The sequence below is a fragment of the Anomaloglossus baeobatrachus genome, chromosome 5 (assembly GCF_048569485.1).
Source record: "Anomaloglossus baeobatrachus isolate aAnoBae1 chromosome 5, aAnoBae1.hap1, whole genome shotgun sequence".
Classification (NCBI taxonomy): Eukaryota; Metazoa; Chordata; class Amphibia; order Anura; family Aromobatidae; genus Anomaloglossus; species Anomaloglossus baeobatrachus.
This window is the reverse complement of record NC_134357.1, coordinates 269,680,540-269,706,817: the sequence shown is the minus strand read 5'-3', so window position 1 is coordinate 269,706,817 and position 26,278 is coordinate 269,680,540. Positions and strand designations below refer to the sequence as shown.

The 26,278-nt window shown below is 43.3% G+C and overlaps 1 protein-coding gene across 1 annotated transcript in view; it reads left to right on the top strand.

Annotated features, from left to right (window-relative positions):
• The window catches only part of LOC142309961 (high affinity immunoglobulin epsilon receptor subunit beta-like), a 38,271-nt gene extending 15,654 nt beyond the window's left edge, over positions 1–22,617 (top strand). The window contains exons 5-6 of the mRNA XM_075347434.1: positions 19,152–19,271; positions 22,077–22,617. Coding sequence (XP_075203549.1) covers positions 19,152–19,271; positions 22,077–22,139 — 183 coding nt within the window. The 3' untranslated portion in view covers positions 22,140–22,617. The remainder of the gene's footprint in view (positions 1–19,151; positions 19,272–22,076) is intronic.
• The last annotated feature ends 3,661 nt before the right edge of the window (positions 22,618–26,278 follow it).

Here is a 26,278-nt window from a genome sequence, read left to right as displayed (position 1 = left end):
GCCATCATGAGATATATGTCTGTCTGCTGTATCCTCCATTACAGATAAAAATATAAAGAAAACGTAATAGAAAAACTCAATTTATGAACAAATTAAAACCTTAAATAATACGTGTGATTTTCCACACCATCTTTCCCCCCTTTTTGAATCTATTATCCAAAACATAATTAGATTCAAAAACTGTGTGGCCCCGGAGGTATACATTTAGGCATACAAGTCACATTGTGTAGATTGTACCTAATCGGGAACAAAATAAATATTATGTTATGTATAACCTTATAATAGAAAACTATTTCAATGGCTTTTCAACCTTCGCTTGAACCACAGAAATCTGCATTACAAGCATTCTTTCTATAAAAAGGAAACAGATGATTCAATACATTATATATAAAACACAGAATGCCATAAATTATCCACATACATTTAAACCAAATTATTGTAATTATTAATAAATTATTAATAATTATTATTTTTATCATTATTATTAACAACAATAATATTAATAACGTAACAACCTCTGGCTATAGAGGTGTTCATATTTGAAACATTGAGGAGATTATCAGCATCTCTGTGATACTGTCCTATAACTTGAAGGGATAAAAGAATCTAGAACAAATAAACTGGCCATGTGGGAAAACAAAATGTTGATTTGCCATAGAAAAATTATCTAACAGACGTCTATGCTTGAAAAGCTATCAATGAATCTAAACATGTCCACAGTTAACTTTTATTTCTTTGGGATAAAATTAGTAAAATAAAACTATTTTCAATGACCTTTTTCCAATATAAATTGCAATGAATTAAAAGCAGGAAGCCCCTTTTTTTTTCTCTTGGGCTGCTCTCACAATAGATCGAAGGTGAGATGAAAAGCCTGCCCTACAGGTTTTTTTTTTTTTTCTAAAAGTTGCTACTTCCCCCAAAAGTACACTGTTCATTTTCCCTGGACACGAGTGATAGTTCCCTCCTTCTGTTGGATTTTTTTTATTATTATTTATTTATTTATTTTCCTTTCTGCAAGACATGGATATCCCATGGATATATTTATCTATTTATTTTATTTATTTATTTATTTTTTTAACATTCAACTCTCAGGATCAATCTATCAGATCCATAACTGGAATATTTATTTATTTTCATCAGATCTATTTTAAGGTACGTTTATTTTAAGGTTTTTCTCTTATTCTTTTATTGCTTATTAATTAATAAGATATTGCTCCTTGTGACTGTCCTGACTCAATTCAACCTGCACACTGGATCTATATTAAGTGTCTTCCACAACTCCCCAATCATTCAATATTCCATCTTTTAGTACTATAAACTTTTACTAACACTTCATGTTATTCAGTGGCTGCAGTTTTGTCAGCTCCACTGAGGCCTATAGAAAATGGCCCCACAGCATGCGATTTCCTTCTCTTTGTTGGGATTGCAGCATCATGTGGGGGAGGGGAAAGTAAACTTTTTTTTTTTTTTTCCCAACTATTTCCCCCTATATTCTATAGTCTGGATTTTATACATACACACCACACATACATTTATATATCTCATATACACACATTCAGATATCTACAGTCCTGATCCAACTACAGTTAAAAACACTCATGTTTCTATCTAAGTATATAGTACTCCATCCAATTCATTGTTCAAACATTTACAGAGCACATGGTCTTCTTCACACATCCCGACTCACTTCCTTTTCTTTGTCTCAATCATGCTGTAGCCATGTGCTTCGTCCACCATTTTAAAATCTGATCTAAAATGTCTGCCTCCATGATTAGCACATGGTTTATCACAGGATTGCGGCCTAGAGTCCCCACATCCCAACAAAGTCCACTTTCATCCGGATCTTTCCGGCACAACTAGACACCGCTTCATCAATTTTTCCATCTTTCTTTCAAGATAAACAACACCAACCAAACCAACAAACAAAGACAGGAGGAGATGACCCACAACTTGAACACTAAGTAAAGTTTTTGTTAAGTCTGCAGCAGGCGCCTCATCACGGTGTCCCTGCCCAGTTTCTACATGGTCCATAATTCATAAAGACACCAATGGTGTCACCCCTGGCTACAAAGTGCCCGTACCAGCCGATTCACGTCCAGCGCTTTTTCTAGACCCCAAGACACCTCATACCAATTATATCACCCAAGCTTGCGCTAAGCCCCAATGGTATCCGTACCAGCCATTTCACGTCCAGCGTTAGGCCCCAAGACTACCATGTACCAGCCACAATGCGCAACTTAAACGCTATGCCCCAATGGTATCCATACCAGCCATTCCACGCTACACTGCGCTAGGCCCCAAGATTACCACGTACCAGCAGTCCCACGTATTTCCTTACAGAGCCATAAACCGTACCACAGGCGACAACCGTATACTATACCACAAACAAAATCCTTTACCATATCAACAAATTTGAGAGCCCGTGAAAAACACGTGCCTAACCTGACCAATTAAAACCTGCCCTATATCTCTAGGTCTTGTACCAAACTATATTAACTACTTAAGTTTCCACTAGAACCACAAACCATATCACAGGCGACAACTAACAGAACTCATAAACCCACATGCTCTCTTCACAAATACACAACAGGCAGCAGGCAACTGAATATGTGACGGTTCTTCCGAGATTAATATGGCCAATAGCCGTGAGACCCGTCTGCCCGTCAACAGATACCCCAACAAACCGGACACAGTCAGGCAATCAGTGCCACACACCCCACCGAGACCACGGGAAGACTACAGATTATGAAAAATCAGCAGACTTACCATACTCTCGTTAGGAAGTAATCAGTTTCCTGGGGTGTCCAGCACGTCATGCCATTCCAGTTGCCGGTTCATCAGGATTTCAGGTGTCTCCGTCTATTGGCCCCACGTTGGGCGCCAATAATGTTAAGGTGAACTCTTAACCAGAGATCACTAGTTGCCTACTGCCTGGCCAAATTGGTGTGGATCGAGTGCATGCTTGAAAAATGAGATCAGACACAGTCGGATATTCATCTTTCCTCGACAGAAGTCATCCCATGCTCTGCTTTATTACAACTGAGCTTGCTCTGATATAACCTTGCAAAGGGGCATGTCCGGATGTGTTCATTGGTCAGTGGGTCGAACAATGTGTTAGTCCATGAGCTGATTGGTAGGCGTCATTGTAGGCGGGTCTATGACATCATTGGATGGATCCATGGTGATGGTGATGGGAGGGACGTCATCTGGTGGATCCATGCTGGATGGTTTGGTCTGTGATGTCTTCTAGCTTGACCAGGGGTCTTCCCTTATATGGTATCTTCTTACATCTGGACATTCCTTGCATTCCAAGCAAGGTGTGGAGAAACAGGCAATAGCAGCCATTTTTATATCTGTGTCATGTATATGATCTGAAACCTGAATTACGTAAGGCAAATCGACATATTTCCCACAATCCCTTGTCAAGAAGTTAATTAAGTATTTCATCTTATGGCTCTCCTCAACAGTCCCCCCCTAAATACTTTATTAACCTTCTGACCCTACCGTGGTCCTCTAATGCTTTAACTGCAACCTTTTTTCATTTTGCTATACAAGCAATACTAAGCCTTTTCCCCCGCTGGTACAGACTGCTGATCAGAGAGTTGATCACATCCCGCACACACAGTTCACAGAGGCACAGGTAACTAGAACAGACTATTTAATGCTGAAGAGCTTACTCAGAATTTGAGATTAATCGATTAGAAAGAGTAAGGCAATTGTAAGTATAAGTGTTACGGGGGGCTGTCTGATAATAACCGAAAGGAGTATCAGACAGTCAGGGTCCACCGTGCAAAGACTTTGCTGCAGACTATGGCAGAGTGCAATACCTCTGTTAACTCACAGAAGGATATAATAAGAAAGTAAAGCAATTCCTCCCTTACTTGGAGGGTGTGTGGAATGATCTCTGTTAATAATCGCAGACACAAAGGCAATGTGTGCGAAATGGCACCTACCTAGGTCCGCTCTTCTAGTGGTGCAAAAGAGACGAACAGCAGCGTAAGCCGCACAAAGCTCCTACCTGCGTTCGCTCCACTAGTGTGCGAGGACACGAACCACTAGATATGGCACCTGCCTAGGTCCGCTCTTCTAGTGGTGCAAAAGAGACGAACAGCAGCGTAAGCCGCACAAAGCTCCTACCTCTGTTCGCTCCCCTAGTGTGCGAGGATATGAACAACTGCCAGACGCAGTATAAGGAACGTTACCCTAGCGGCAACGTCCACCTACGAGTACAATCACAAGGCCCAGCCAGACCATGTGCCTCAGGCACCTGCCTATGTCCGCTCCCCTAAGAGGTAAGGATACGGACAGCAGCCGAAGCTGTAAGGTATAAGAACGCTACCCTGCCGGTAGCGCTCACCTAGCATAGACAGAGGAATGCCTAGAGGAACGCGCACAGAGCGTCTACTCATATGCATGAACCAAGAGGACTGAGCGCCATGCGGCGTGTGTCAGGGTCTTATATAGACTCTGTGCCTCATCCAAGATGGAGGACACCAGAGCCAATCCGCTTCCAGAACGACAGGAGTGACGTCATGCTGGCCTATCACCGAGCAAGACGTCACAAGCACATGACCAGCGACCAATCGGCATAGAAGGTGTCAGAGACATGTGACCTCGTGTCAGCGATGATGTCACCCGCACATGTGCAATGGCTCCAAGATTGGACTTAGTCTCCGGCGCTCGCACATGTGCAGTAGCAAGAAATCTGGACTTAGTCTCCAGCGCTCGCACATGTGCAGTAGCAAGAAATCTGGACTTAGTCTCCAGCGCTCGCACATGTGCAGTAGCAAGAAATCTGGACATAGTCTCCAGTGCTCGCAGCAACCGTAACAATAAGCTTCTTACTGTTATGCTGCAGCTTTTAGCATTACTGTTTCTGAAAGACTGATTCTCAGTCAATATCCGAGTGCTGTCCGCATCTTCGAGACTTTTCTACCCGAATACACCTGATTGTATCACAACACTAATGGATCTCTTCTTGTCTCCGGTCTATAATCTACCACCAGGAGGCCTTTAACAAGATTTCCCCTACACATGGATCCGATTACCTTCAGTAACACAGAGTAGCACTTTTACGTCTTCAAATACCAACAAATAAAACAATACCAGTTACCTACAAGTGTATGTTATCCTTAAAAAGTCACTTAAACCCTTAAAATAATTGATTGGTTCAGGTCAGATAATGTTTTTCCCACCATGAGCCCTTATTTGTATAATGTTCCTGTACCCATTGATCCCTTATGGTTATTTCCCATGTATCATCCCCAATCTAGAAATTCTCCATAAGGTTCTATGTGAGATAATCCAGCACTATGTGTGTTGCGACCCTCATTCTGCTGGTACGATGGACTCTTTACAGTGGTTGTTGTCTCCAGATGGGTTTTCCCTCAAGCTTCATGGAAGTTGCTGCGGTTGGGATAAGCTGGATCGGTCCACCTGATTCTGACTCATGGCTCATTCTGACTTGTCTTTTTAGGATCACCCAGTCTCCTGGCTTGAGACCACGTGCCCCTGACACTGATTTAGGTTCTGGAATTGGAGGATACACATGTTTAACACACTATATAGGCAGTTGTATACGGCTCGTACATCACTGGTAAGGACATCACACTGTATCTGCAGTATCTGTGAGAAATATAATCACGTTCTAGGTAGTAAACCAAAAATATCTTATATAAGGTCTAATTATTAAGGAAAACGAACATTTGTTACATGATTTGCAGCGTCCACCATTATCTTGTGGATCGTTACATGTTTATGTTATAATCATTAAAATTCCACACAACATACACCCAGGTGAGTATAGACACAATTAAATATTCCAATAAAGGAGGGGGCAGGGATTGGGGCAATAGCCCTAAACTCTCCCTACCTCGCAGCGGAGGTCGGCACCCTATAAGGCGAATTGGTGCCCCCGCTCACCGACGGCTCACCCTCCCTATCCCTACACTGCTAAGCTAATACGTGCTGCTAATGTCAGTGAGGAAATATAGAAACCGTGAGATACCGGGGATAAAGAGGCGTCAATATGCAATTATATATATCCAATTCATTCCCAAAGATTAAATATTCACACTCTGTATTTTACATAGGTGTTTGGTAGCTTAAATCAATATGATACAGCAAATTGAAGGACCAAACCCTAAAATAAATTAAATATCTCACATGTATAACATGTACCCACTGTATCAATATAATAATAATAAGGCCAGGTAAAGTCATGAGGAGATCTTGTCCGATCACAGACCCTCCACTGTACAATTCACACTCAGGCTAATAAAACAAATGCATATTTGTCAGACAATTAGCTTGAAAGAAGCCCAACGCATTTCTCCCTTCTTCACAACGGCAGATGGGTTCATCAGGTACTGATCTCTATAGTGACCTCTGCTATAGAATATGTTCTTTTACCGCTTTTTAGGAACTCCATCTTTACATACCACCAGCACCATGAGTTTTTCAGCAGTAATGTTTTCCACACTGGATATGTTTCAGAGCAGACCTGAAAAGAAATTCACACAACACTCACAAAACTCATATAAACCTACTCATGGTAGATGTATATGACTAATCTGCAATCACCGGAGCAGTAGAGCGGATGAGGGGGGTGTTTCTACAAGGTCTCTACAGTTTTTTCTACCTTAATAGACACACGTCTTACAAGACTGGATGTGTCTGGCCACCTGGGTACTGAAGCAGTAGTGCCGCCCATATCTTGTCCATCCCAACACCTTTGTCACATGGGTTACCTGGGCCATTATTGAGTAGAACGCTCACGGCAGAGAAAGCTTACCGCCCTTTATCCACAGACCTTCCTCAGTCACTGGCTCCCTGCGTCTCACACTCCGTTCCTTGCTGAATCGCTTGTTCCTGTAAGGATTTAAGAACACAAGGAGTGACCAATGTCACGGACGACGTGACAGGAGCCACCGAGGTACTGGTCTGCATTGTATAAGGACTCTCAACTCTAGGCCCATTCACTGCTTCTTTGTTGTGCACCTGTGCGAGCATCTCCTCCGGCTGCTGCCTATATCCAGATTTTGACTATCTTACCCCTTTCCGCTCTACGAACCACAGTGATCGCAAATCTTCATCTCATTCTCCTATTCCGATGAGAGAGGAGTGGTTTGATTTTTATTACCTCATGTTGCGTAACCTCAGCATATCCAGTGCAGAATCAACCAGCATCTTGGTATCTGGATCCATCTACGGAAAAACTCAAAATCTGCATTAGCAATGGGCTCATCTGAGACATGTTCAAAACCTGACAATTCTTGTTACAGCAGAGCAATCATGAGATATATGTCTGTCTGCTGTATCCTCCATTACAGATAAAAATATAAAGAAAACGTAATAGAAAAACTCAATCTATGAACAAATTAAAACCCTAAATAATACGTGTGATTTTCCACACCATCTTTCCCCCCTTTTTGAATCTATTATCCAAAACATAATTAGATTCAAAAACTGTGTGGCCCCGGAGGTATACATTTAGGCATACAAGTCACATTGTGTAGATTGTACCTAATCGGGAACAAAATAAATATTATGTTATGTATAACCTTATAATAGAAAACTATTTCAATGGCTTTTCAACCTTCGCTTGAACCACAGAAATCTGCATTACAAGCATTCTTTCTATAAAAAGGAAACAGATGATTCAATACATTATATATAAAACACAGAATGCCATAAATCATCCACATACATTTAAACCAAATTATTGTAATTATTAATAAATTATTAATAATTATTATTTTTATCATTATTATTAACAACAATAATATTAATAACGTAACACAACCTCTGGCTATAGAGGCGTTCATATTTGAAACATTGAGGAGATTATCAGCATCTCTGTGATACTGTCCTATAACTTGAAGGGATAAAAGAATCTAGAACAAATAAACTGGCCATTGTTCAAAAATTTACAGAGCACATGGTCTTCTTCACACATCCCGACTCACTTCCTTTTCTTTGTCTCAATCATGCTGTAGCCATGTGCTTCGTCCACCATTTTAAAATCTGATCTAAAATGTCTGCCTCCATGATTAGCACATGGTTTATCACAGGATTGCGGCCTAGAGTCCCCACATCCCAACAAAGTCCACTTTCATCCGGATCTTTCCGGCACAACTAGACACCGCTTCATCAATTTTTCCATCTTTCTTTCAAGATAAACAACACCAACCAAACCAACAAACAAAGACAGGAGGAGATGACCCACAACTTGAACACTAAGTAAAGTTTTTGTTAAGTCTGCAGCAGGCGCCTCATCACGGTGTCCCTGCCCAGTTTCTACATGGTCCATAATTCATAAAGACACCAATGGTGTCACCCCTAGCTACAAAGTGCCCGTACCAGCCGATTCACGTCCAGCGCTTTTTCTAGACCCCAAGACACCTCATACCAATTATATCACCCAAGCTTGCGCTAAGCCCCAATGGTATCCGTACCAGCCATTTCACGTCCAGCGTTAGGCCCCAAGACTACCACGTACCAGCCACAATGCGCAACTTAAACGCTATGCCCCAATGGTATCCATACCAGCCATTCCACGCTACACTGCGCTAGGCCCCAAGATTACCACGTACCAGCAGTCCCACGTATTTCCTTACAGAGCCATAAACCGTACCACAGGCGACAACCGTATACTATACCACAGACAAAATCCTTTACCATATCAACAAATTTGAGAGCCCGTGAAAAACACGTGCCTAACCTGACCAATTAAAACCTGCCCTATATCTCTAGGTCTTGTACCAAACTATATTAACTACTTAAGTTTCCACTAGAACCACAAACCATATCACAGGCGACAACTAACAGAACTCATAAACCCACATGCTCTCTTCACAAATACACAACAGGCAGCAGGCAACTGAATATGTGACGGTTCTTCCGAGATTAATATGGCCAATAGCCGTGAGACCCGTCTGCCCGTCAACAGATACCCCAACAAACCGGACACAGTCAGGCAATCAGTGCCACACACCCCACCGAGACCACGGGAAGACTACAGATTATGAAAAATCAGCAGACTTACCATACTCTCGTTAGGAAGTGATCAGTTTCCTGGGGTGTCCAGCACGTCATGCCATTCCAGTTGCCGGTTCATCAGGATTTCAGGTGTCTCCGTCTATTGGCCCCACGTTGGGCGCCAATAATGTTAAGGTGAACTCTTAACCAGAGATCACTAGTTGCCTACTGCCTGGCCAAATTGGTGTGGATCGAGTGCATGCTTGAAAAATGAGATCAGACACAGTCGGATATTCATCTTTCCTCGACAGAAGTCAGCCCATGCTCTGCTTTATTACAACTGAGCTTGCTCTGATATAACCTTGCAAAGGGGCATGTCCGGATGTGTTCATTGGTCAGTGGGTCGAACAATGTGTTAGTCCATGAGCTGATTGGTAGGCGTCATTGTAGGCGGGTCTATGACATCATTGGATGGATCCATGGTGATGGTGATGGGAGGGACGTCATCTGGTGGATCCATGCTGGATGGTTTGGTCTGTGATGTCTTCTAGCTTGACCAGGGGTCTTCCCTTATATGGTATCTTCTTACACCTGGACATTCCTTGCATTCCAGGCAAGGTATGGAGAAACAGGCAATAGCAGCCATCTTTATATCTGTGTCATGTATATGATCTGAAACCTGAATTACGTAAGGCAAATCGACATATTTCCCACAATCCCTTGTCAAGAAGTTAATTAAGTATTTCATCTTATGGCTCTCCTCAACAAGAGTAACATTTCTTTTTTTAAGAAATGCCCTCTATTGATGAATTTGACAGGGCGAGCATACTTACACTCTAACCCACTGTGGCTTTTCACCAATTCTGCTCATTTTGGCAAAGGTACCCATAAGTGGCATCTACGTCATCTTTTTTGTGTGGAAGTCAGCATTGTGCAGTAATGTTGCAACTTTTCAAAGTGTTTTAAGCCAAAATGTAGCAATTTTGACGAATTTGGACCTATTTCCTTGAATCACATATGGCATTCTCTGTTTAGCTGTGTCTAAACTCTGTTTGACCTCATGTCCACTATGTGACCGTATGTTACGGGGGGACCGGCAGATTAGGACCAGGGGGTATATATCCTAATCGCCAGTCGGGGCCCACCGTGCTCCAGATGACAAAGGAGCTGCTGGCACCTGAGGGTTAGGCGGAGACTATAGAGCTGAATGGCTCTGAGATAACCCCGGAACTCTGGGAACCAGTCACGTGTGTTGGGACACGTCAGACCGGACGACAACCCGATTAGCGTTTTGGTGCACCTAGCGCTACACCAACCACGTGTGCAGGAAACACGTCAGGCCGGGTGGTAACCAGGTAGCGTTGACCGGAAGACCGCCACGAAAGCGCCCTGTCGGCCACGTGTGTAGGACACGTCAGGCCGAGCGGTCCTCCGATTAGCGTTTCTGGCCACCTCTTGACTGGCCACGTGTGTGTGTAGGACACGTCAGGCCAGATGGGTACACCAGTAGCGTTGACCGGGAAGCCGAGGAGGATAAGGAACACCCTGTTAACTCCACAGGGGTCCTGGGGTATGCTGTCCGTGCGCGTAGGGGGCACAACCGGACAGGTGGCGCAGCAGGTGCGTTGTCCGTGTGCGTAGGGGGCACAATCGGACAGGTGGCGCAGCAGGTGCGTTGTCCGTGTGCGTAGAAGGCACAATCGGACAGGTGGCGCAGCAGGTGCGTTGTCCGTGTGCGTAGGGGGCACAATCGGACAGGAAGCACAGCAGCCGCAGCCCAGTTAACGCCACTGGGCTGCTATAGCAAGACTGGAATGGCAGGAGGGAAGCACGGCGCCTGACCCTGATGTGCCGAGCCACGAATCTTGGCGTGACAGGCACCGTTCGCCTAACCCTACCTACCGCTTCCCAACATAGGCTTATGCCGCAATGAGGCTCTCACATGGAGGTGTGCTCTGACTGAGCAAAAGTGAAGACTGCGCCCCTCCATGTTGTCTCCAGCCCCTTTTATAACCTGGGTCCGCCCCAAACCCAGGGTGGAACCACCAAGGTCCAATAGCAGAGTGCCATGTCATCAGTGACGTCACATGCGACCTATCCGGAACTGCCACGTCATTGATGACCTCATGGCAGCCACGCCCCAAACACTTCACCAGTCATCGTCTGATGACCAATACTGAGGTGCCAGATAATAGGGGCGGGCCTCTGCGAGCCAGTCCGGAGTTGCCACGTCATCAGGACACCTGACACCCTCTGCCCTATCAGGGCCTGCCACCTCACGGACATGCTCAGTGAGGTCCTTACCGGACCTAGCCTCTGATGCACTAAGTGCCTGAGCAACAGGCTCAGAAAGCAGACTATCAGTTTGAGCATGCTCAGTAAGCACATCCCAGAACTTAGACACAGCACGAAGTCCAAGTACCTGTGCAAAGAGGCTGTTAGGGTTAATTGTGGGAGCATGCTCAGTAGCCTGAACTGAGGACTTAGTCTCAGACATAACACAATCAGGCTGAGCATGCTCACTAGGCAAAACACTGGGCTTAAACTCTGGCTGGGGTAAATCGGCGCACGCATGCACACTAGCCGCCTCTCCACACTTAGACGTGGTGGAAGGAACAGCCCACTGGACGACCCGAGGCACGGCCAAGAACGGCAGCCGGCGCCTGGGCGAAACAGGAACCGCAGCAGGCTGCTTGCGGCTATGGCGGCGCCGGTTCGTAACAGTACCCCCCCCCTAGCAGCCCTCCCACTCGAATGGTCTATAGTCGCCACAGATACCACTGAGCGACGGGCGGAAGATGGAGACATGCAGTGGGAGCTACAAGACTCGCTCCACCGCGTAATCACCCCAGACGACCAGTCGATATGTGGGGAATGTTGCTTCAACCAAGGAATACCCAGCAGAATATCATCTGCACCCTTAGGGAGAACCAGAAATGAAATGGTCTCCCTATGCCCAGATGACATGGCAAGGGTAATGGGCACTGTCCGCTGGTGAATTGCCTTGGGCAACAAGGACCCATCCAATACACGGACTCTCACTGGCCTTGGCATTTGCACCAGTGGGATGGCATGCCGCCGGGCAAAAGAGGAGGAGATGAAACTATCCCCAGCACCTGTGTCCACACTTGCCCTTGTGGACCATGTTGACCCCCTTAAAGGAAATGGACGCGGGAAACGTCACCCTAATGGATGACGCAGAGTCCAGTCTACCTTCAGCTATGGTCACCAATCGCGGTTGCTTACCCTGACGCTTTGGGCAACGGTTGGCATAATGACCATACTGTCCACAAGCGAAACAGGAAATGCCCTTGCGACTCGAAGACCTAGCAACACCAACCCTAGCGATGTCCATAGGGACAGAGATGTCCTCTAAGGGAGGTGCAGTAGGAGAGACCACTACAGTGGCTGAACGACCCTCTGACCTGCGCTCCAGCTGACGTTCGGAGGTCCGCAGGTCAATGAGGGTAGCCAGAGTCATGAGGCCCTCAAGGGTAGTTGGTACCTCACGTGACGCTAATGCGTCCTTCACGTGCGAGGCTAATCCCCTCCAGAACAGTGGAATGAGAGTCCTCTCTGACCACCCCAGTTCTGCAGCAAGTGTCCTGAAACTCACAGCATATTGACTTGAGGAGGTACGCCCCTGCTCCAAAGTCAGTAGCTGTAGGGCCGAGTCGTGAGTGACCTGAGGCCCCAGGAACACTTGTCGCAAGGACTCCAAAAACTCCTTAGAGTCCTATACTACGAGGTCATTCCTCTCCCACAATGGTGTAGCCCACTCCAGTGCTCTATCAGAGAGCAAGGAGATGATAAACCCCACCTTCGACCTCTCTGTAGGAAACCGTGCAGCCAACAGCTCTAGATGGACTGAGCACTGGTTCACGAATCCCCTACATGCCTTGCTGTTCCCTGTAAACTTGTTGGGCAGCGAGAGGTGAGGGAGGGTTGGAGTAGGCTTGGTGACTGACACCATTGCAGCCGCTTGAGCCACCACATCATCCATATCAGCAGCAAGAGCAGACTTCTCCAGAGACCTCACTCTGGCATCAAGCTGCAGCATGAACTAACGTAGCTGCTCCATCTCCGCCATGCCAGCCAGACCCTGGCGCAGTCTTACTGTTACGGGGGGACCGGCAGATTAGGACCAGGGGGTATATATCCTAATCGCCAGTCGGGGCCCACCGTGCTCCAGATGACAAAGGAGCTGCTGGCACCTGAGGGTTAGGCGGAGACTATAGAGCTGGATGGCTCTGAGATAACCCAGGAACTCTGGGAACCAGTCACGTGTGTTGGGACACGTCAGACCGGACGACAACCCGATTAGCGTTTTGGTGCACCTAGTGCTACACCAACCACGTGTGCAGGAAACACGTCAGGCCGGGTGGTAACCAAGTAGCGTTGACCGGAAGACCGCCACGAAAGCGCCCTGTCGGCCACGTGTGTAGGACACGTCAGGCCGAGCGGTCCTCCGATTAGCGTTTCTGGCCACCTCTCGACTGGCCACGTGTATGTAGGACACGTCAGGCCAGATGGGTACACCAGTAGCGTTGACCGGGAAGCCGAGGAGGATAAGGAACACCCTGTTAACTCCACAGGGGTCCTGGGGTACGCTGTCCGTGCGCGTAGGGGCACAACCGGACAGGTGGCGCAGCAGGTGCGTTGTCCGTGTGCGTAGGAGGCACAATCGGACAGGTGGCGCAGCAGGTGCGTTGTCCGTGTGCGTAGGAGGCACAATCGGACAGGTGGCGCAGCAGGTGCGTTGTCCGTGTGCGTAGGGGGCACAATCGGACAGGAAGCACAGCAGCCGCAGCCCAGTTAACGCCACTGGGCTGCTATAGCAAGACTGGAACGGCAGGAGGGAAGCACGGCGCCTGACCCTGATGTGCCGAGCCACGAATCTTGGCATGACAGGCACCGTTCGCCTAACCCTACCTACCGCTTCCCAACATAGGCTTATGCCGCAATGAGGCTCTCACATGGAGGTGTGCTCTGACTGAGCAAAAGTGAAGACTGCGCCCCTCCATGTTGTCTCCAGCCCCTTTTATAACCTGGGTCCGCCCCAAACCCAGGGTGGAACCACCAAGGTCCAATAGCAGAGTGCCATGTCATCAGTGACGTCACATGCGACCTATCCGGAACCGCCACGTCATTGATGACCTCATGGCAGCCATGCCCCAAACACTTCACCAGTCATCGTCGGACGACCAATACTGAGGTGCCAGATCATAGGGGCGGGCCTCTGCGAGCCAGTCCGGAGTTGCCACGTCATCAGGACACCTGACACCCTCTGCCCTATCAGGGCCTGCCACCTCACGGACATGCTCAGTGAGGTCCTTACCGGACCTAGCCTCTGATGCACTAAGTGCCTGAGCATGCTCAGTAGCCTGAGCAACAGGCTCAGAAAGCAGACTATCAGTTTGAGCATGCTCAGTAAGCACATCCCAGAACTTAGACACAGCACGAAGTCCAAGTACCTGTGCAAAGAGGCTGTTAGGGTTAATTGTGGGAGCATGCTCAGTAGCCTGAACTGAGGACTTAGTCTCAGACATAGCACAATCAGGCTGAGCATGCTCACTAGGCAAAACACTGGGCTTAAACTCTGTCTGGGGTAAATCGGCGCACGCATGCGCACTAGCCGCCTCTCCACACTTAGACGTGGTGGAAGGAACAGCCCACTGGACGACCCGAGGCACGGCCAAGAACGGCAGCCGGCGCCTGGGCGAAACAGGAACCGCAGCAGGCTGCTTGCGGCTATGGCTATGCCGGTTCGTAACACCGTATCTGACTCTTTGTGGGTAAAGTAGACTGTAGATCTACTTTGGTGACACATGGTGCTCTCAGAGCACTGACATTGAGGAGTTTATATGACCTTGTGTTGTCAAAATATGGTTCCTTATTAACATTCTTAGCTTTCTATGATCAGTAAACTGCCAGACTCCAGTCTTAAGTTTAACAACTAAAATATGATCTTAATATTATATATTTTATTAAGCCATTCATGTACTGTACTACCCAGCGTTGCCCGGGATAGTAACTAAGTGTCTCTCTGTCTCTCTCCCACCCTCCCTCTCTGTCTTCCTCTCTGTCTGTCTCTCTGTCTGTCTCTCTGTCTGTTCTGTCTCTCTACCTCTCTCTCTCTCTCCCTCTCTGTCTCTCTCTGTCTGTTCTGTCTCTCTACCTCTCTCTCTCCCTCTCTGTCTCTCTCTGTCTGTTCTGTCTCTCTACCTCTCTCTGTCTCTCTCTGTCTGTTCTGTCTCTCTACCTCTCTCTCTCTCCCTCTCTGTCTCTCTCTGTCTGTTCTGTCTCTCTACTTCTCTCTCTCTGTCTCTATCTCTGTCTGTTCTGTCTCTCTACCTCTCTCTCTCTCTGTCTCCCTCTCTGTCTGTCTCTCTGTCTGTTCTGTCTCTCTACCTCTCTCTCTCTCTCAGTCTCTCTCTGTCTGTTCTGTCTCTCTACCTCTCTCTCCCTCTCTGTCTCTCTCTGTCTGTCCTGTCTCTCTACCTCTCTCTCTATCTCTATCTCTGTCTGTTCTGTCTCTCTCCCACTCTCCCTCTCTGTCTCCCTCTCTGTCTGTCTCTCTGTCTGTTCTGTCTCTCTACCTCTCTCTCTCTCCTTCTCTGTCTCTCTCTGTCTGTTCTGTCTCTCTACCTCTCTCTCTCTCTCCCTCTGTGTCTCTCTCTGTCTGTTCTGTCTCTCTACCTCTCTCTCTCTCTCCCTCTCTGTCTCTCTCTGTCTGTTCTGTCTCTCTACCTCTCTCTCTCTCTCCCTCTCTGTCTCTCTCTGTCTGTTCTGTCTCTCTACCTCTCTCTCTCTCTCCCTCTCTGTCTCTCTCTGTCTGTTCTGTCTCTCTACCTCTCTCTCTCTGTCTCTATCTCTGTCTGTTCTGTCTCTCTACCTCTCTCTCTCTCTGTCTCTATCCCTGTCTACCTCTCTCTGTCTCTCTCTCTGTATGTCTCTCTCCCTGTCTACCTCTCTCTGTCTCTCTGTCTTTCTTTATCACTGTCTGTCTCTATCTCTCTCTCTTTTTATCTCTCTGTCTCTCTAGATATATGAAACTATGGATAAAAGCGCAGAATAGGGTCCTACTAGATAAAATGAGCGAGAAAGTAAAGGTGACTGAACTCACCTATTAGGGTTTTGCTAGTCACAACTCATAATCACGCTTTAGAAATGGTGTCCGCCGTTGTCCCGGGTATGTAGAAATCAGACAGAGAGACAGAGAGAAATCAAAGCCAGAGTAGAGAAACTGGGTGCATTCCACGCTGTCACCAGAAAGTCCAGATGTTGATTAATTTAAATTTCTGTCTCCTTCATCAGGACATTCGAGAAAAAATCAACAGACTGTTGATTTGCTCTTAAACGTCCTGATGAAGGAGACAGAGTTCTCTGAAATGCATTGACCTGAATAAAAGAAATTTAAATTATTCAACATCTGGACTTTCTGGTGACAGGGTGGCACACACCCGGTTTCTCCATTCTGGCTTTGATTTCTCATTGTCTCTCTGTCTGTCTCTCCCTCTCTCTGTCTCTCTTTCTGTCTCTCTCTCTCTGTCTCTCTCTCTGTGTCTATTTCTGTCTCTCTCTCTGTCTCTCTCCGTCTCTCTGTCTGTCTCTCTCTCTCTGTCTCTCTCGTTGTCTGTCTCTCTCTGTGTCTCCCTCTATCAATTTCTCTGTGTCTCTCTGTCTCTCACTGTATATCTCCCTGTCTGCCTCTCTTTCTCTGTCTCTCTTTGTATCTCTCTCTATCTCTCTGTCCGGGATAACCGGAGCCTTGATAGGATTGTTAAGAAAGGACAATTAAAAAATTTAGGGGAAAGTCAAAAGAAGTGGACTGCTGCTGGAGTCAGTGTTTCAAGAGCTACCACACACAGATGTATCCAGGACATGGCCTACAACTGTCACATTACTTGTGTCAAGCCACTCATGACCAATAGACAACGGCAGAAGCGTCTTACCTGGTCCAAGGAGAAAAAGAACTAGACTGTTGCTCAGTGGTCCAAGATGTTGTTTTCAGATGAAATTAAATTTTGCATTTTATTTTGAAATCAGGGTCCCAGAGTCTCCGAGGAAGAGTGGAGAGGCCACAATCCAAGCTGCTTGAGGTCTAGTGTGAAGTTTCCACAATCAGTGATGGTTTGGGGAGCCATGTCATCTGCTGGTGTAGGTCCACTGTGTCTTATCAAGGCCAAAGTCAGTGCAGCCAACTACGAGGACATTTTAGAGGTCTTCATGCTTCCCTCTGCTGACAAGCTTTTTGAAAATGGAAATTTCCTTTTACAGCAGGACTTGGCACCTGTCCACACTGCCAAAAGTACCAACACATGGTTTAATAACCACTGTATCACTGTGCTTGATTGGCAAGCAAATTTGCCTGACCTAAACCTCATAGGGAAACTACGGGGTATTGTCAAGAGGAAGATGAGACACCAGACCCAACAATTCAGACGAGCTGAAGGCTGCTATCAAAGCAATCTGGGCTTCCATAACACCTCAGCAGTGCCACAGGCTGATCGCCTCCATGCCACGCCGCATTGATGCAGTCATTTATGCAAAAAGAGCCCCAACCAAGTATTGAGGGCATTTACTGTACAGACTTTTCAGTAGGCACCAACTTTTCTGAGTTAAAAATCACTTTTTTAGTTGGCCTTATATAATAATCTAATTTTCTGGGATAATGGCTTTTGGGTTTTCATTGGCTGTAAGCCATAATCATCAACATTAACAGAAATAAACACTTGAACTAGATCGCTCTGTGTGTAATGACTCTATATAATATATAGGAATAGATCCCTCTGTGTGTAATGACTATATATAATATTTCGGAATAGATCCCTCTGTGTGCAATGACTCTATATAATATATAGGAATAGATCACTCTGTGTGTAATGACTATATATAATATATAGGAATAGATCCCTTTGTGTGTAATGACTCTATATAATATATAGGAATAGATCATTCTGTGTGTAATGACTCTATATAATATATAGGAATAGATCACTCTGTGTGTAATGACTATATAATCTATAGGAATAGATCACGCTGTGTGTAATGACTCTATATAATATATAGGAATAGATCGCTCTGTGTGTAATGACTCTATATAATATATAGGAATAGATCACTCTGTGTGTAATGACTCTATATAATATATAGGAATAGATCACGCTGTGTGTAATGACTCTATATAATATATAGGAATAGATCGCTCTGACTGTAATGACTCTATATAATATATAGGAATAGATCACTCTGTGTGTAATGACTCTATATAATATATAGGAATAGATCACGCTGTGTGTAATGACTCTATATAATATATAGGAATAGATCGCTCTGTGTGTAATGACTCCATATAATATATAGGAATAGATTACTCTGTAATGACTCTATATAATATATAGGAATAGATCACTCTGTGTGTAATGACTCTATATAATATATAGGAATAGATCGCTCTGTGTGTAATGACTCTATATAATATATAGGAATAGATCACTATGTGTGTAATGACTCTATATAATATATAGGAATAGATCGCTCTGTGTGTAATGACTCTATATAATATATAGGAATAGATCACTATGTGTGTAATGACTCTATATAATATATAGGAATAGATCACGCAGTGTGTAATGACTCTATATAATATATAGGAATAGATCACTCTGTGTGTAATGACTCCATATAATATATAGGAATAGATTACTCTGTAATGACTCTATATAATATATAGGAATAGATTACTCTGTAATGACTCCATATAATATATAGGAATAGATTACTCTGTAATGACTCTATATAATATATAGGAATAGATTACTCTGTAATGACTCTATATAATATATAGGAATAGATTACTCTGTAATGACTCTATATAATATATAGGAATAGATTACTCTGTAATGACTCTATATAATTTATGAGTTTCCTTTTTGTATTGATTTACAGAAATAAATTAACGTTTTGATAATATTTTAATTTATTGAGATGCACTTGTATATTAGATTCATATTCTCTATAACAAAAATATTCTATAAGACCATATTTATCTGTAGCTACAAATATGTTAGGATGAAATCCATAAGTGAACAGAAACCAGAACACACATAAAATTGCTTTCTACATTGGTTATTACCCAAAATGTATAATGTCTCCAATTTTGTTTGCAGGTCAATCTCATATCGTTCGCTTTTCTATTTATGGCCACTGTTGTGCAACTGAGTTTTTCAGCTTTATTGGCGGTAATTTGTTGGAAGTCACTGAAATATAACTTTGACTTTGCATCAGAGGTAAACGTTAATAAATAATATGGATTGAAGTATTTCCTATTTCATTATTTGCATTAGTTAAAGAGTACCTATCACTAATTTGTGACTGCCCATTTGTTATAGAAATGATGGAGCAGTCCCAGATTAATTCTTCTAAGTATCACCTATTAACAAAAGTGTCCAGAAGCAACTTTAAGGCCATGTGCGCACATTGCGTTTTTTCATGCGTTTCCGCAGTGTTTTGAACTGCAGCGTTTTTATGCAAAAATGCATGTGTTTTAATTTCCAAGCAAAGTCTATGGGAAATAGGCATATTGTGTGCGCACTATGCGTTCAAAAACGCTGCGATTTTTGTGACAAAAATTTGTCAAAATCTTTGCGTTTGAAGAAGCAACATGTCAATTGTTTGAGCGTTTTGGCTGCGTTTTGGTAACATTGAAGTCAATGAGAATTATCTAAACGCATCCTAAAAGAAATTTCCAGCGTTTTTCATGCATTTTTGATGCTAAACGCATGCTTTTTTGTCAAAATCAAAGCATGCGCTTTTGGCATTATAGTGAGGTCAAGAGGTTTCCAATTGCCCTCACATCCATTCCGACTTTAAAAAAATGAGTCAAACAATACTTGCACTTAATTATGAACATAATTAATAAATCGCATTAATAATTTTCGGTATATTATCATTATAGTGTATGAATTAAAGGTTATTATTTTTTTTTTCTATTTTTTCTTACTGTTTGAATGTTCAAACTTTATTTAGTTGTGTATTTGTATTGAAAACGCAGCTCAATTTAAGCACTGAAAATGCATGTAAAACACGGTCAAAAACGCTTGCGTATTTCCCGCGTTTATGTGGTCAAAACCAAATTTGATAATGACAAATTCTGCCAGAGGATGCGTTCATTTCTGCAAGTTTCTGAATCAACGTGCGCACATAGCCTTAAGGTATCTATCAGTAGGATCAACCCTCCTATGCTGTCTATATCAGCATGTAGGTCATAGAAAGCTAATAAAAATGCTTTAATCCTTTAATTGCTGTTTCTTTGCAGTCACATTTTTTTGTCCTGTTGGACTATACTGTGATTGATGTGGTCTGATGTGACAAGTGGGCTTGGTGGCAAGATTTTATACTAGCTTAGTAATTGTCACAGCCCACCTTGGCACCTGATTGTGTAGCCACCTCTACTTGTGTTGTTTGTATTTTTGTTGTTTGTCATTGGGTACCTTTTAATGGATCATTATTAAAACCTATGTTTTAACCTTATGATGTCTCCTGCCTGCCTGCCTGCTTTGTTCTAGAGTGCTTAACTCCACTGTTGCTGTTGCAGTTGCCATTGATAGCCCTACATGCCCACTGCCTGCCTATCCTAATTCTCTACCGTGTGGCTTCTACTGCTAGCACTGCCTCAGTACAACCCCATCATCCACACATCTATTGGCTCAACACTGTTTTATAGCAATGGATTGTACTGCTGATGCGATCCTTGCTTTTTTGACATGACACAAACATCAAGCTGGTCACAAAATAGAGCTAATTCTTTCGTAGGTTTGTTGACAACAAGCTTTTGCTTCTTCGCTTTGAAAATAGTTTATTACAGTATTGAGATTCATGGCAATTTTTGGGAAAATTAACAAACTCAAATTTCAAACAGTTCGATCATCTCTAGGTCATATGTAAACATAGAACAATAAAGCGGGCTTTACACGAGATGATATATCGTGCGATATGTTGTCGGGGTCACGGTTTTCGTGACGCACATCCGGCATAGCGCACAACGTCGTCTCGTGTGACACCTCCGAGTGACGCAGTATCACTCACAAATCATGATTCTTGTACTCGTCGTTAACTTTCATAATATCATTTATTTTCATGGGTGCAGGTTGTTCATCGTTTCCGTGGCATCACACGTTGCTCCGTGTGACACCACGAGAACGATGAACACAGCGTACCTGCGTCCCACGGCACCTGCTAGCTTAATGGAAGGAAGGAGGTGGGCGGGATAATTACATCCCGCTCATCTCCGCCCCTCCGCTTCTATTGGCTTTCTATTGGCACTTCTATTGGAAGTGGACGTTCGTCACCCACAGCGAGGTCGTCCGTAAAGTAAGTGCGTGTGACGGGGGTTAAATGAATTTGTGCGCCTTGGGCAGCGATTTGCCCGTGACGCAAAAATTACGGGAGCGGGTACGATCGCTCGTGCTATCGCACAATAGATCGACTCGTGTAAAGCAGGCTTAAGGCTTTCCCATTAAACATATAGTCTCAGACTGAATTGGTTCCAAATTTTATTGACACCATTTTGGGGTTTAATAACACTCATTGATTAACTTTTAGTTACTTCTTTATGGAGAGAGAGGAAAAAAATAGCAATTACAACAATTAATTTTAAGTTGCAAACCACATATTAATTCTACTTGTCATTATGTTTATACGAATAGATATGTAGATTTTTTTTGTTTTATTTGACTACTTTTGTACATTAAAAGCATTATTGCATCGACATTGAAAGAACTTGTATTCACGAAATTGTTGAAGTCTCATATATACAAGAGCAGTTTGGCATTTCAATCTTACTATTTGGGGGTCCACAAGTAAGTGACTTGCATTTATGCGTTTCAGAGGGCATTCATGCGATGATGGAGGTTTATGATATATATTAACATTTCTAGTCCTACTGTAGAGCAAAGTGAAGTTAATAGCTAGTCCCTTGGTAATTTGGGTGACTATTATCATAGACAGACAGTAAATATATTGATTATATTTACTATTGTTCCAATAATGTCATATTGTTCACAAATTGTTTTCTCAATTACTTGTCCCTGCAGGTCTGTGTTGTAAACAATGAATATCGATATGCTATGTCTTCAGAATCTTCACAACCTACCTAAGAAATTCCAAAGAAACCCATTAAAGGAGGAGAACACTGTTATCACCTCTACTTTTTGGACAATGTTGAGGGAACTTTTGATTTAATTATTTTTATAAATTTCTCAGAAAACAAATTGACAATAATAAAAATTGCAAGTATAACGCGCTGAAAAAAAAATCATCAAAATGCCCCGTAAGCCTGAAAAAAATTCCGTTTACACCTACAAGGTTAACCAATTCACTGCAGGATGATATATATACTACTCAATGATATATACTACTTAACATCAAAATTGCAATACTTAAGGCCTCGTTACACGCAACAACATCGCTAACGAGATATCGCTGTGGTCATGGAATTTGTGACGCACATCCGGCCTCGATAGCGACGTCGTTGCGTGTGACACCTACGAGCGACCTCTAACGATCCGAATACTTACCAAAATCGTTGATTGTTGACACGTCGTTCATTTCCCAAATATTGTTGCTCGTTTGGTACACAGGTTGTTTGTCGTTCCTGAGGCATCACACATTGCTATGTGTGACACCTCGGGAACAACGAACAACAGCGTTCCTGCGTCCTCCAGCAACGAGGTGGGCGTGATGTTAATGCAGCTGCTCTCTGCCCCTCTGCTTCTATTGGTGGCCCGCTGTGTGACATCGCTGTGACGCCACACGAATCTCCCCCTTAGAAAAGAGTTTGTTCCCTGGCCACAGCGACGTCGCTTCGTGTAAAGTGGCCTTAAGAAAAAAAGGTTGTGGAGTTATGACAATCACAAGATTGATAGAAATGTTTCTAATATGCAAATTATGAAAAATAGAAACATTTTCAAAACAACTTTATTTATTCAGGATCAAGTAGAAGTGTCACTCTCAGAAATCCATGCATGAAATTAAACTTTGTTTATATAATGCGCTTCACGTAATGCATGTAGGAATACAAATCATCAAGAACCACTACTGGCAGCTGCCTTTTACTGTACAATTTCCGACTTATGATGTCACAAATATTGGAGAAAAGGCGGGAATCATGTGCACAACCCGCCCGGAGCAGAGGTGCACACGTCAATCAAAAAGTGGATGAATTTTCAAACTTTATAAACTTGGATTTCACTGCCTAAATATCCAAGCTGCCCACTAATGGTATGTACAGCCTGTGCCTGATAGTGCCAGTACTGCACTGGCTGCACCTTATATACCAAAATCCTGATGTTTGGTTCCCTTTAATCAATTGTGAGTCTTGGAATAATAATAATTCCTGCAATTGGATGTGTTTTCCAAAAATATTACTATGCTGAGTTAATCTTATAAATGTGTCACTGCTACCATATTTCCCTAAAAAATAATACCTATCCCGAAAATAAGCCCTAGCATGATTTTCCCATATAAGCCCTACTCCAAATATAAGCCCTAGTTACAGTTAGGGCTGGCATTTGGTGGAGTAAAACTGCAATTTCTCAGGCTTCTACTCTCTAAGGGACCCCAGCAGTTGTATTCCGAGGTTAAGATTGTTTAAGGACCTTTCATGACTTCACAGTCATGTGACATGATGTAACCAAAAGTCTCTTAATTGCAGGGGTCTAAATGAACTGAACAGGAGTCAGGCTGGTACACAGGACTGGCATTAGGGAGAGGGAAGAGCAAACTAAGCAATTTCACAGGGTCTCCATTCCCCTAGGGGCTCCAGCATTCATATCCTGATGATAAGACTGCTTAAGGACCTGTATAACGTTACATCATGTGACTAGGTTGTCACCAAAAGGTTCATAATTGCAGCAGTCTAAAGCTGAAGAGGAGGCAGGCTGCTATGTATGTGCATTGTGTGTGTTTGTGTGTGTGAGTGTGTATGTGTGCATGTAGATAGAGATAGATCGATCGATAGATAGATAGATAGATAGATAGATACATGGATAGATAGATAGATAGATAGATAGATAGATACATAGATACAGAGTTTGAAGAGTTATGATGATGTTCCAGAATGTGATATGACTATATTTGCATAGATATTGATTTTTTTTTTGTTCAAGAATATCCTCATCATCCTGGTAGACAGCTGCAGAGTTTTATCAAGAATGTTAGCACACTTACCTATTCATCTCTCCTTCAATTATAAGAAGTCTGCCAGTACCGTATGCTAAAAATAGCCCCACAATATGATATTCCCACCTCCAAACTTCGCTGTTGGTATGATGTTTTGGGGGTGATTTCTATGCAGTGCCATTTGACTTCCAGACATGGTGTGTATTATGGCTTCAAAAGATTTCAATTTTGGTCTCATCTGAGAAGACTATATTCTCCCAGTATTTCACAAACTTTTGTAGATATTGTTCAGCAAAGTATTGAACATACTTTTTAATCAGCAATGGAGTTTTGCATGTTGAGCGTGAGTACTGGCCATAGAGGTTGAGGGCATTACTTATTGTTTTCTTTAAAACAGTTGTACCTGCTGATTCCAGGTCTTTGTGTAGCTCTTTATAGGTGGTATTTGGTATTTGGACAACTGTTCTAATAATTCATTTCCCTCCTCTGTCTAAAATTATGTTCTTTCCACTTCTGAATTATGGTCCCAACAGTGCTCATTGGAACCTTCAGTAGTTTAGAAATATTTCTGTAATCAATACCATCAGTATATTTTACAATAATAAGGTTGTGAAGGTCTTGAGACAGCTCACTGGTTTTACCGATCATTAGATGTTCCTTGTGCGGCACCTTGGTAGTGATACACCTTTTTATTGGTCATCAGTTAAACCATTTGCTTACAGCAAATCGAAGGCAGCAGTAATAACCTGCCCAGGCCGAGGAACCTTCCTTGGCCTGGGCAGGTTATAACTACTGCCTTCTATTTGCTTTTAGTAAATGCTGAATTTTTGGAGAAGATTTTATCCCTCATTTTGTTGCTTTTTTTTCATCAGTTAAACCCAGCTGTTATTTTTCACTAAGTGGGAGGATTGCTTTCTAATTATTGATAGATTTCAGCTGGGGTCACAACTTTCAATGGCTTTTGCATTTCTCTTTCTTCAAGAGTTCATTTTTGTTTTTTCCTGTGTTATTTCTCATTATTACACACCAACTTAAATTTGTGAACATCTATGATCTGATTTCTTTGTTTGTGTTGATTGTATGAGTTGTTACTGACATCTGGTGAGAAATTCATGTCAATGACACCTTTATCAGGATGGGGACAAATAAACCAAGATGGAGACATATATACCAGGATGGGCCCAGGATGGGGGCATAAATACCAGGATGTGGCCATATATACCAGGAAGAGGACATATATATCAGGAGGGACCCAGGATGGGGATATATACCAGTAGGGGGACATATATATTTATATAATAACTTGACTTTTAGTGATACAAAATATATAGTGTTGGGGGGGATATTATACAGAGGGGCAGTGTGTGTGTAACGGTCCCCGATAACTGCGTTTCTGTGTGGGTGTGTATGTGTGCATGTAGATAGATAGATAGACAGACAGACAGACAGACAGACAGACAGATAGATAGATAGATAGATAGATAGATAGATAGATACAGAGTTTGAAGAGTTATGATATGACTATATTTGCATAGATATTGATTTTTTTTTTGTTCAAGAATAAAAGTGAATTTTTGTTTATGGAAAAAATAAGACCGCATGAAAAAAAGACCTAGCCCTTCTTTCAGAGCATAAAATAATATAAGACCTCGTCTTATTTTCGGGAAAACACAGTATATACTGTGTAATGGTTATTTCTGACCATATAAGGACATGGTCTGATCATGCCACAGCTCTTGAGCCTGGGAGAAAGTGAAAAAGTATACAAACATTACAGAATAGGATAGCAAACTATTCTTTCTTTGAGTTAAAACATTTATTTCAAAAAGGCAGAGAAATGTTTAACTCACAAAAAGAATCAGCTATGACCCCAATAGACTTTTGAATGGCTCAAAAGAAAATGGTATGATCAGACCATGTCTCTGTACGATCAGACACGGCCATTACACAGTATATAGCAGGGGGACATATATAAGATTATCTCAGCGAAGGAACATTTTTTTTAAACACATCCAATTGTGGCATTTATAATTATTCCAAGAACTATTGATTAATATAAATTTTAAAATTAACTTTGTTCCTGGGAAAACCCCTTTAACCCCTTCACGACCGCGGG